Source organism: Lasioglossum baleicum, chromosome 19 (assembly GCF_051020765.1).
Source record: "Lasioglossum baleicum chromosome 19, iyLasBale1, whole genome shotgun sequence".
NCBI lineage: Eukaryota > Metazoa > Arthropoda > Insecta > Hymenoptera > Halictidae > Lasioglossum > Lasioglossum baleicum.
This window is the reverse complement of record NC_134947.1, coordinates 2,054,036-2,067,153: the sequence shown is the minus strand read 5'-3', so window position 1 is coordinate 2,067,153 and position 13,118 is coordinate 2,054,036. Positions and strand designations below refer to the sequence as shown.

At 40.0% G+C, this 13,118-nt stretch overlaps 1 protein-coding gene and 1 pseudogene across 1 annotated transcript; both read left to right on the top strand.

The window, feature by feature from the left end:
* Positions 1–3,657: 3,657 nt before the first annotated feature.
* On the top strand, positions 3,658–11,047 carry LOC143218323 (uncharacterized). Its single transcript, XM_076443455.1, has 4 exons — positions 3,658–3,782; positions 3,855–4,021; positions 4,103–4,467; positions 10,913–11,047. The coding sequence occupies exons 1-4, from the start codon at positions 3,658–3,660 to the stop codon at positions 10,982–10,984; spliced, it is 729 nt and encodes a 242-aa protein (XP_076299570.1). The 3' UTR covers positions 10,985–11,047.
* Positions 4,937–6,845, top strand: LOC143218535 (uncharacterized; annotated as a pseudogene).
* Positions 11,048–13,118: the final 2,071 nt, after the last annotated feature.

The window sequence follows — 13,118 nt, the reverse complement described above, 5'->3', positions numbered from 1 at the left end:
TCCCGGGGTTGTTCTCTATGGAGAGGTTTATGACAGGTCATTACTATTGAGCTGGAAGTCGGCACTTTCTCGGACAACACGAGTTGTACTTTACTTAACTCAGTTTGCGACATTTTTAACTTTCCGATAAATAAGGTCACTATCGTTTTGAAAACAGCGAGATAAACGATTTTCTTGAATCCATATTTATTAAGCTTAACATTTTTAAAACTAAGAAAATGAAAACACTATCCGGATGTGGCGTGTTTCAGTTTTTTTCAAAAATCAGACGATCAATGAAATGATAATTAAAATGAACAACAATTAAAGAAAATAATTCTGCTTACGATTGATCTAAAAATCGCAGTATCTTATATAATTCTTTTAGTTTTTAATTATTCTCGAGTATCCATACTTCCGTGAACGTTGATCTACATACAATTAATGCACATGTATCATTCCATGCAAAATAGGACTCCTGTTTCGAATTTTGTTCACATTTGGATATGTTGCAGTCTTTAGTAAAATATGAACGTATCTCAAAGAGAATTCTTCGAAATCTTGAAAATTGATGGTTCTACGCGGACGTGGAATATGAGGTGTCACAACTTTTTCATTAAATTATAACGGCCAAACTAACAAAACAATGACAATTTTAGTTTTGGGTGCGCATAGTGAAACCATAAGAGTGTTTAATAAAAATTATTTCAGTTGAAAAAATATTTATTTTCATAGTTTATTTTGCAATTGTTTTTTAAACAGGCGCATTGCTATCATACCGCCAGGAAATTGGAAAAATAAAAATAATGATAATATAGCCCCAAGTGTCCACTTTGCGGACCCGTTTTTAAAAATACTGATACTTCAAAATTGGCGACATAAAAGATTGACCAGTGAAATTTGAAGGAAATTTAATGCTCTTTCCAAAAATGGAAGACAAAAGTTCATAGGACCCACAGTTTTTGAGTAATAGGCGAAAAACCAAAACAAGATAATAAAAATCGTGGTTTTTTCCCCCTCCCCAAGTTAGCACAGGGTCCTCGAGGTCGAAAACTGAGATTCAACACCCCAGAGTACCCCTAAATGACGTGTCAAAATTTCATTAAGTTCGGAATATTTTCCAGGTAAAAGTACCTGGCGACTGAACTAATTCGTGCTTCAATGTTGACGATAGCTGATCGATGGTGTTCGCATGCGTTCTATGTCTTCTAGCTGATATGTTCGTCGTTGAAGCATGCAAATACACTGCTGTGCAAAAGAAAGAAGCACCCAGTATCATTGTAAGATATAGTGACAAACAATATCTTTATGTAGAAATTGTATTGTATTAATTTATTGCAATAAAACATATTCTCAGATCTATTCAATTAAACAGCGGAATCCTTTTTTAAAACCTACTGTGTCCTTATTTAATTTTTTACGCTTTTATATTAAATATGGCCGGGTGCTTCTTTCTTTTGCATAGGTAGTAGTGTATGTCGTTGCCAGACGATTGAAAATTGCTTGATCGCGGCCTATTACATATGTATGTATTCCTGCTCGGACATAGACATGCTCGTTTCCATAAACTTTCCAATTAACTAGGAGTGCGCGGGTTCCCGAAATTTACGGGAACCCGACAGTCGAGTCGAGCCGGAGAAAGTCGAGCGAGCTCGAGCGAGTACTCGAGACATCTGAATGTTCGAGTAGCTTGATCGCATCGGGTAGCTTGATCGCATCGGGTAGCTTGATCGCATCGGGTAGCTTGATCGCATCGGGTAGCTTGATCGCATCGGGTACTTGATCGCGTCGGATGCTTGATCGTCACGGATAGCCGGAGACATTCGGATTACATTATTACATAGATTAGCCAAACTCGGACGCGATCTTTTTATACTCGTGATTAAACATACGATTCGTAATTCGCACTAATGCGGTCCTGAATTATGTACTCGGTTTTATAAGACGAAATATACAAAAAAAATATATATATTTCGGTTGTGGATTTCGGTTTCGGCTATGATTCTGATGATTTCGATGATTTTTTATAATGTTATACAAATCAACATTTTGAACAAATAATTACAAAAATTTGTATTATTATGTATTATTAAACTATTATCTATTATTATTCTTTATTTGAACAATTTTTTAAATAAGTAATCTTTTATAATATTTTTAAATAAGTAATCTTTTATAATATTTTTACAAGAACGCTAACAGTCGAATGATTTTAATAGCTTTGTTCACGCGACAGAAACGTGCAATTTCCGCACGTCGTTTGGTTTAGCCTTTCCTTTGTTTTGACGGTTAAAACGACTTTGTTGCATTTCAGATTATTGAGATACGGCTAATGTCCGATACTAGGTGCCGTCCGGGGCTAGGGAACTCCCCCTATATAAATATTGTATATATATATATGTATATATATATATATTACAGATATTTATTTATTTAAATAATCGTTTTGACAATAAATTCTTATTGAAACAATAATTCAAATAATGTAAAATAAACAAGTTTCTATACATTATAAAAATTTATTTAAATAATTGTTTAAATAATAAATACGTATTTAAATAATAAGTATATAAATAAAATTGTAAATATTATAAAAGATTACTTATTTAAAAAATTGTTCAAATAAAGAATAATAATAGATAATAGTTTAATAATACATAATAATACAAATTTTTGTAATTATTTGTTCAAAATGTTGATTTGTATAACATTATAAAAAATCATCGAAATCATCAGAATCATAGCCGAAACCGAAATCCACAACCGAAATATATATATTTTTTTTTGTATATTTCGTCTTATAAAACTGAGTACATAATTCAGGATCGCATTAGTGCGAATTACGAATCGTATGTTTAATCACGAGTATAAAAAGATCGCGTCCGAGTTTGGCTAATCTATGTAATAATGTAATCCGAATGTCTCCGGCTATCTGTGACGATCAAGCATCCGACGCGATCAAGCTACCCGATGCGATCAAGCTACCCGATGCGATCAAGCTACTCGATGCGATCAAGCTACTCGAACATTCAGATGTCTCGAGTACTCGCTCGAGCTCGCTCGACTTTCTCTGGCTCGACCCGAACCCGTATATGCGGGAACCCGCGCATTCCTACAATTAACCGATGCGATGGTGCACGCTGTGCATGACGAATACCGCCCGATTTAATGTAACGATTGCACTCGGTTTACGCAAATTCATTTCCAGGAAATACATACACAGTGAGTGTACGACGTGTTTGCACACTTTTTAAACACGAATAACTTTTTCAAAACTCGACCCAATCGACCCCGATTGTAGAATCAAAGATATCCTTCGTCTGAATATTCACAAATCTCCGTCCGAGATTTGCAAAAACGTCTTACCCTGTCAACCGTCACAATCAAAATCTGATCAATCAACATCAGGAAGCCAAAATCAATAACCGTAACGATGTCGCGTCGTTATTGTTCCTAATATTTACATTCAGCAGAGTTCACGACGGCATCACCACCCTACATACAATAATAATCAAAATTAATTAATATTAATTTAACAACCTTTGTTTTAAGATGGTAGTGCAGCAAGTCGAGCAGAAGTTGGAGTAAGTAACACATTGTTACATGTAATCGTTAGTATGTAATAATTGTAATTAATGTACAAATTTTTCCACAACCAACAGGGGACTAGATCGGACAATGGCGGCGAAACATCTGGGTGAGCGACCCGACTGCCTGCCTCTACGAAATCTAGAGGAGATACAAAGCTTCGAGAATGCTCCCGTTGAAGTCTACCGCAGTGTCGTATGTATATTGCAATATATGTATAAGAACAAGAAGAGAGTATTGTGTTATTAAGTTTATGAATATAGAAAGTAATGTTTATTTTTTTTCAGGTTGGGTATTTGGTCCAATTGGGGGGGGGGGGGGCAATCGGTGAAAGATGTCGTGAAGGTGTGTTTCAAGGAGGTCCTCTCTGACGCAGTGGTGGATATATACACGTTGACGGGTACCGGTAATAAACGATCACTGCACGACACGCGCCCAATAAAGGCCATATACGGTAAGCATTGCACATCTTTCATTCAGCTGAATCTAATTATTAATTCATCGATTAATATATCTATTTAAATGAATGTTACAGAGGCTATAATGCGATCAACCATGTTCGCAAAGCCAAAGAAGGCCGATTTCGTGAAAGCGATGCAGTTGGTGCTAAAAGCGGCGAAAATGCGGACACGTATTTCGTCCGGGATATCCTCTGTCAACACCCTTGCCCTCACATATGCCCGCAATACGTGGGCAGATCTGGCCGACAGCGGCGCGGCGGCGGCGACGGCAGCGGCGGCGACGGCAGCGGCGGCGACGGCAGCGGTGGCAACGACAGCGCGACGACGAGGACACGTACGAGTCCGAGTACTTATACACATACATCTTCTGAAGATCCAGAGATGTCTCGTGCAACCACACGGCGAAGGGACAACTCCGTGGACAAAATCTTCAGCGAAGGTAGGCTCGTTCTCAATGTCGCGCCAATTAAATTCCCTTTTCAATCCTTCATCTACCTTGTCTCAAATTTCCATCAAAAAACAAATGCTTACGCTGAAGCAAACGCGTTCTTATTTCAAGAGTCGGTTCACATCGCTAAGAAAATACTTAGAAATCTTTGAGAGTTCCCCGAAGGAACGCATTAAATTACGCGAACATACAATCAATGAATATCGAAGTGTTAAACAAGTTACACACGTTACGAATCAGATCACGAAGGTCAAGATTAAAGCTCGTTCAATTCAATTTCACTGCAGCTTTATCCTTTTCGCAATACCGCGCATTGCAGGACTGTTACGCGACAGCCAATAATAATGATATAAATGTTCATGTTAGTTTAGCGGAATGGGCTGTAAAACATAGTATTTCACATGTCGCAGTTAACGATTTCCTTTCCATATTAATGAAGCCCATTCCAAATAATTTAACAATGGATGCTAGAACTCTGTTAAAAACATGTAGGACAGTCGTTACCAAAGAAATTGAGCCAGGGCATTATTACCATTTCGGTTTAAAGAATGTCATTTTAAATCTATGTCAGTTTTGTAGACATTTCTTGTTTTACAAATAATACAATTCAAATTAATGTTAATATTGACGGTCTTCCATTATCAAAGAGTTCTGGCAGCCAAGTATATTCAATTCTTTGTAGTATAGCAGGATATACACATGTAGATATGATCGGTATTTACCATGGTTATGAGAAACCATAAGACGCGAACAGTTTTCTATTCGATTTTATTGAGGAGGCAATAGTCCTTACTAATAGTAGATTCTTAATTAATGAACATTTATACCATTTACAAATAAAATCTTTTATTTGTGATGCTCCCGCAAAAGCTTTTATCAAATGCATAAAACATCATACGGGATATCATTCTTGCACAAAATGCCATATTGAAGGAGATTATATTGATAAAAGGGTATGTTTTCCAGACGTAAATAATATTAAATTGCGAACTGAGTGTTGAGTTTAGATCGAAAGTTGATGAAGATCTTCACGCGGGTACAACTTTATTAGAAAATATTCCGGGTATTGACATGATCAATTCTTTTCCACTTGATTACATGTGTAGCGGCCAGCTGCACACAGTAAAATTAACATGTGCGGTGCAAATGCTGGAGAGGTTTTAGGACTCACGCGACAATAGAAGCTATTTTTGAGGAAACTGTCAGGTAGTGTCATTAAGACATCTGCTAGGGTTGCCATTAGGTTTATTAGCGACAGTCTCAATAGCCCTCGCAAAGAGTCATAAAACACCGAATTTCTAAAGGCCCAAGCCGATGGTACGGGACCCCATTAATGAAAAAAGGACCCGTTACCTGAAGACGCAGAAGGCATGTTGAGGGTGTAGGGCCCATGGAAATTCCGCTACAAGGGCAAACTCGCGACACGTCACTCTCGCGAATTTCCCACTCCTTAGAGAAGTATTCACGAGAGTGGGGGTGCAAAGTAGCCCCACCTATCGGAGTCAAAACTATATTTTGTTTCATTTTCGCGTTCGCAGAAATGTCAGGAGACTTCAGTCTTAGGCGAACCAGCGAAGCGAACAGTTCTTTGTAATAAACAGATATTTCGTCTAAATACAAACTCTCCTTCAATTTAACATAAACTCCTTCCTACACATGCATTCAATTTGTTTGGGTGTTATGAAGAAATTACTCTTAAACTTATGGTGCTGTGGAAAACCTACCACAAAAATTTCACATTCGAAATTTCTTAATATATCAAATTGCTTAGTTTCTCTGGCAAAGTGCATGCCATTAGAATTTAATAGAAAGCCACGAAGTTTAAATGACCTGAAACGATGGAAAGCAACGGAATTTAGGCAGTTTCTTTTTTATACAGGCCCAGTAGTCTTATTAAATAATATAAGTAAAGATCAGTACACTAATTTTCTTTCGTTGCATGTAGCAACCATTATATTATCCAATTCGAAATATTTTCCATTAATTGACTATGCATCTGAGTTGCTAAATTATTTCGTTAAAACATTTAAAATACTATATGGAGAACAGCACTTCTCTCACAATGTTCACAATCTGTTACACATTGCGGAAGATGTAAGAAATCATGGGCCACTGCACGATTTCGGAGCTTTCCATTTTGAAAATTATTTACAAACTATTTTAACATCTATTCGAACGCGTGATAAAATATCAGAGCAAATAGTAAAACGGCATTCGGAAAAATGTCATATTTTTAATAAAAAAAAGATGCATAGTAGTAAATTTCCCATTTTTAAAAATGAACATTTTGACGGTCCCTTAATAAGAAATGTTACAGCTAGTAAACAATTTAAACGCGTTGATTTCCATCATTTCAGTTTAAAAACTAGTGAGCCAAATAACTGTTGTTCTATTGTAAATGGTGACATAATTCTTGTTCAAAATGTAATATTATCAGGCGACGTATACAAGATAGTTGGTAGAAAATTTTTATACCTAAAAGATTTTTATGAAAGTCCCTGTAAATCATCCGAATTTGGAATTTTCTCAATAGAATCTCCTTCTTTAGGTCCTTCCGAAATTTTTAATGTTACGGATATTTTCGCGAAGTATATTTAATTAGGAATGAATGAAAAAATTATTGTTTTACCATTGCTACATTGTCTTTCATAACTTGTTACAGTGGCGTAGAATAATTTTCGGCCGCTCTCAAAGAAACGATAACTTTTTTAATATTGTACTACACGATTTGAACTTTTTGGGGAAGCTAGAGCAATTAGTTGACAACAGGATGTGAAAAAAATTGTTCAAAAATTGCAATTGATCGGAATTGTTGACAAAATACTAAAATTTACATTTTCAACTTTTTTATGTGGGCTTATATTGAAAATTTAAAAAATACATTTTGTTGATCTGTGTGAATGAAACATATTCTGAAAATATCGTCAAAATTGGTCGATGTTGCAATGAGCTACAAACGTTTAAAGATGGTAAAAAATGCAGATTTTCACGATTTTCGACTTCTAACTGCAATAAATCTAAGGATTGTTACATCTTTCAATGCTTGTCGTTTTTTACTCGCATCAGCCGATTTCGATGAAACTTCCACAGTGCGTATAATTGACACAGATCTACAAAATGCACTTTTTAAATTTTCAATATATGACCATGTGACGGTTACAGAACCGATCTTTTTCGACTTTCCCACGAAAATCGTACTCAAGATCGTGTCTGGCAGGAAGCGTCCCTAGATAACAGAATCGTATCTCGAGTCCCTTTTGACGAAGACCGAACTCTGGCTCGGTCTAATGGAAAACGACAAAAAACGAGAGTCTGGCACTACGCGACTTTAGATAATTAATAGATCACCCCACTCATTTTAGGGGTATATAAACCCGTGCATCTCTGCACTCGGGGGCTAGTACACCGGTAGACACGCATCGCGTCACGTCGTGCTGTATCTCGAAAAGTCAATTCCTAGTTAGATCGGGCTAAAGTTCCCCTTCGAAACAACGTCAACCGTACAGATTCCGCGAGCTCGGTATAAAATCTGTTAGGCCTTCCTTTACGATTGATTCGAGACCCCCGCATTGCCAGTGCGTTACAACCGTGCACTTAGTTAGATAATTATTCAATTCTATTCTCTTTTAGTCATTTCTTTCGCGACATATACACAATTGTAACACACGTCTTTAATTAGAATATATATTGTTTGTGTTCTTTAGTAAATTCGTGTAAACTCACTAAACCCATCGTTATCGTTCCTATATCCTAATCGAATAAGTGAACGTTCCCACACGATACAATCTAACCGCTCGGATTGTATCAATTAGATTATACTTGTTACGAGGCCCACTAACAATTCCTACCAAAATCATCCAATCAGAGATTTATCCAACCTAGCGGCTCCCTGACAATCGTATCAGGTTCGTCCGCATCCTAACGGCTCCCTGACAATCGTATCAGGTTCGTCCTCGCAATCATCAATTCCTAGCGGCTCCCCAATTACGCATTGGGTTCGTCCGTGCACACTTACTAACAAATTAAAATCTTATTCCTTGCGTATAAACACCTCGCCGGCCACTCAAGCTGCTCGCGGCCCTGGCTCGTAACAACCACATAAAAAAGTTGAAAATGCTACTTTTAATATTTTATCAACAATTCCGATCACTTGCAATTTTTGAACAAATTTTTTCAAATCCCGTAGTCAACTAATTGTTCTAGCTTCCAAAAAAGTTCAATTCGTACAGTACAATATAATATTAGAAAAGTTATCGTCTCGTTTAGAGCGGCCGAAAATTATTGCACGCCACTGTACATATATGTTCGGATATCTTTTTCTTTATTTTTTTTTTTTAATCTAGCTTCATCGTTTAACACTTTCAGCACGTATTCAGTATGTATATAATAGTTATGGTAATTAGGTAATTATTAGTGGTGTGCGAGATCTCGAAAATGTCGAGACGGGACGAGACGAGAATTTTTTTCGAGATCGAGACGAGTTCTCGAAAATTTTAGGTTTCTCGAAAATGTTCGAGATTCTCGAAGGTTTCGGGATTCTCGAATGTGTCGAGATTCTCGAAAGTCTCGGGATTCTCGACGGCTTCGGGATCTCGAATGTCTCGGGATTCTCAAACGACCAGAACTAGCACACGCGGAGGCCTTCTAAAGGAATACCCCCACTTCTCCCGGCCACGGGGAGCGAGACGCGCGGCCGGGAGAAGTGGGGGTATTCCGCGGATATTCCTTGAGAATGCCTCCGCGCGTGCATATTTTAGGGTGTTCAGTACTCAGTACTCAGTACTCAGTACCCGATTACTGGCGATTACCTTTATGAGACTGGCTTCAAAATCGATCGCGGTATGAGATTTCCGATATATTTGAGGCGTTTTGAAAAACACGTCATGAAATTTATTTTTTGAATTTTCGTTTTTCTTCCGTAATTCATTCGTATAGAGTATAGAGTATATGTAGAGATGTAAATGTTGGGGTTGGGTAATAAAGTGGAAGTAATTAAGTAATGCACCAAATACGTAATAGTTATGATATTTTATAATGAATTTTCATGTAAAAAAATGCCAATTTCTCTACATTGTCACATAATAATCTTGTTCTCGACGGTGTGACAATATTTCCAGTCGTGGAGAACAGTCTCTCGCTGGTAGCTTGAGTGGCAGGGATACCCATATACCGACGTGCCGAAACAGTAATATTACAAGTTGGTGGGACCAAAATATTACTAAATTTCCTATATTAGGAAAAGCGGCACGTAGGTATATGGGTATCCCTGCCACTCAAGCTACCAGCGAGAGACTGTTCTCCACGACTGGAAATATTGTCACACCGTCGAGAACAAGATTATTATGTGACAATGTAGAGAAATTAGCATTTTTTTACATGAAAATTCATTATAAAATATCATAACTATTACGTATTTGGTGCATTACTTAATTGCTTCCACTTCATTACCCAACCCCAACATTTACATCTCTACATATACTCTATACTCTATACGAATGAATTACGGAAGAAAAAGGAAAATTCAAAAAATAAATTTCATGACGTGTTTTTCAAAACGCCACAAATATATCGGAAATCTCATACCGCGATCGATTTTGAAGCCAGTCTCATAAAGGTAATCGCCAGTAATCGGGTACTGAGTACTGAGTACTGAGTACTGAACACCCTAAAATATGCACGCGCGGAGGCATTCTCAAGGAATATCCGCGGAATACCCCCACTTCTCCCGCCCGCGCGTCTCGCTTCCCGTGGCGGCCGAAGTGCTCGGAGCAACTAAGGCCGCCAAGGGGAGCGAGACGCGCGGCCGGGAGAAGTGGGGGTATTCCTTGAGAAGGCCTCCGCGTGTGCTAGTTCTGGTCGTTTGAGAATCCCGAGACATTCGAGATCCCGAAGCCGTCGAGAATCCCAAGACTTTCGAGAATCTCGACACATTCGAGAATCCCGAAACCTTCGAGAATCTCGAACATTTTCGAGAATCTCGACACAATCGAGAAACTCGAAATTTTCGAGAACTCGTCCCGTCTCGTCTCGATGTCTTCTCGACCCGTCTCGACCATCGAGATCTAGACATTCTCGAGTTCTCGCACACCGCTAGTAATTATACATAAAAGACTACAAGAGTTTAATCTTTTCTGCATACTTACTATAATTATATTTGTCCAAGCCAATTGTAACATTGCAGTTGTGCTATATGTAAAGCCAGCCAATATGTGGGACTATAGGGCTATCGGCGAACTACCCACATTAAAAAAAAGCTGTAACGTGCCAGTGGGTAACACATCATTTGGGTGGTACGGAAGTTTACCAATTTTATTTGAATCAGGGAATGAAAAGGTTTTAAACTATTATTTATCAGTCTCCTGATTGAAACAGTTACGAAGAACGGAAATAATGTGTTATCATGTTATATATTATAATAATATTATAATGTTTTCAGATTATTATGCAAAAACAAAGGGAACGGCGAAAATGGCTGAAGAAACTTCGGACTTTCGGAATTAGGAAATAGGACATAGGAAAAGAAAAATCTATGAAGATGAGGGGTAGTGACAGCGATGATGAATCCGATTCGGTATTGCCTCCGCCTCCGGCATTAAATCCACGTATTCGCCTTGCAGTACAACTGGTAGAAAGGAAAAGGGAAGATTCGATACTATGAAATTCGCCATAATAATAATAGGTAATGAATTCCAAATGAATTGAATGAATGAAATTCCAATGAATGAACGTCCAAAAAGGCGAACTTTTTCAGACGTAGTTTTGACGGTTGGCGGGAGGTGCCTTTTATGCATCTCATTTCTGACGTAAAAACGGCGTGTCAAAAGAGGCAACTTTTACACGTCCATAAAGGCATCTCTGCTGGGACAGAGTGGATAATAAACAATGAATGTTGTTTCTTTGATTTACAGAGAAACAATTCAGTTTACTTATTTATGAATGTTCCCAAAAAAAGAGGAATTAATTGAGTAAAAGGCACTTACATACGTGTTCCGTTGCAACGGATCGTAGTTGTTCAAGATTCGAATTGTGAATTTGCCGGTCGGCACGCCAACCGTCGAGCCCCGTTCGCTCTGCTCTTTTTTCAACCCTGTTTAGAGTCGCGTAGCGATCATGCGTAACCGTAGCGCGAGGCTACGGTGTGTTTGTCAGCTCCCATCACCGGCAAATCTCCACTATTCGAATCTTGAACCGTCGTCTTCCCGGATCACGCGATCGATCCGGAACCAATCGCGTGCGACCCCGCCTGCCGTTTCGGCGAATATTTAAAGGCCCTCCCTTGGCGGAGCGAGCCTCTTCCCATCAGTTCTTCGAGTTAAGACAATCGGTCAAGTAACACAGTCTCATTTTTATCTACGTTGTTTGTTCGCGACGATCACCGCACTTTCTGGAACTATCCATTCGCCAATTCTTTCGAGTCGCAGACGATTCGGTTTGTTCGCGTCGCGATCCGGGATTCTTCCCGCGCCAAGATCTCCGACGAACGCGTGAAGATCTCCGTCCGCGGCGGCCCTTGTCAAGGTTCGCACAAGATCTCCGTCGCGCTCCAAGGCAGACCCTCGCACGCGCAAGAATTCCGTAGTTTCGATCCAGTCGGCGACTCCAGTTTGAAATAAAGTGCAGTGTGAACTCCACTCTGAAACTAATATCTCTCCCTCATTCTCACGATCCTTTTCATTGCCGTCCTCGCGCGCTCATTACTGAGCGGTTCCAGCGTCAGGCGCCTCCGACCGTCGGTCGACGCCGAACATTTTGGTCCTTCGAGCCGGATCGTGACGAACAGGCAAGTGAGGGAGTGGACGAGAATTTCACATCATGGCAGACAACTTCGAAGCCCACGTTCAAATTCAGCAAGCCATAGAACATGCTCTCAGCAGCCTCAAGAAACTGGGGAAGGGCAGATGGACCAGGTCCATCCTCCAATCGAGAATCGCCAACCTTCAGCACCAGTGGAGGAAGTTCGATCACGGGCACACGCAACTGTACACGACCATCCCACGAGAGGCACGTGCGACACTCCCGTACTTCCTGGAGGACCACTTCGACGCAACCGAAGAGGTCTATCTACAGGCGCTATCGCTCCTGACGGCTCATCTCGACGAGCTGACCAGCGACGCCGTAAGTCCGACCGAGTTTCCGGGCGACGGATACACGTGTCCGTCGGTCTTCGGGAATCAGTTCATTCCGCGTGTGATTCCGTCGTTCGGCTCTCAGTCTTCCATCGACTGTAGCGTTCGTGATCCTGAAGAGTCTGAGGAGAATTTGGATTCCTCACTCTCCGCGCTTCCTGAACGCGTCTCGTCTCGATTTGCAGCCGGTTCCTCGCGCGTTCACGCCGCGACCGCATCGCAACCCTCCACGACGTCGCGTCTTCCATGCCCCATTTGTCGGGCTTCTCATATTTTCAGCTCGTGTCCGAAATTCAAGGCGCGACGCCCCAGCGGCCGTCGCAACCTCGTCAAACAGTTCTCGCGTTGTGTCAATTGTTTGAGCAATAATCATGCCCGTCAAGACTGTCCAAGTCCCTATTCGTGCCGCGTGTGTAACAAGCGTCACCACTCGTTGTTGCATGAGGACGCCCCTCCTCTGGAGCCTCCTTCTTTGGAATCCTCTCCCGCGTCAGAGTTTCCGACCTCAGAGGTCAG

Coding starts and splice junctions, on each gene's coding strand:
- LOC143218323 (XM_076443455.1), top strand. CDS start 3,658: ATGGCGGCGAAACATCTGGGTGAGCGACCCGACTGCCTGCCTCTACGA. Junction 4,022..4,102: donor CCCAATAAAGGCCATATACG/GTAAGCATTGCA, acceptor TGAATGTTACAG/AGGCTATAATGCGATCAACC. Junction 4,468..10,912: donor GGACAAAATCTTCAGCGAAG/GTAGGCTCGTTC, acceptor TAATGTTTTCAG/ATTATTATGCAAAAACAAAG.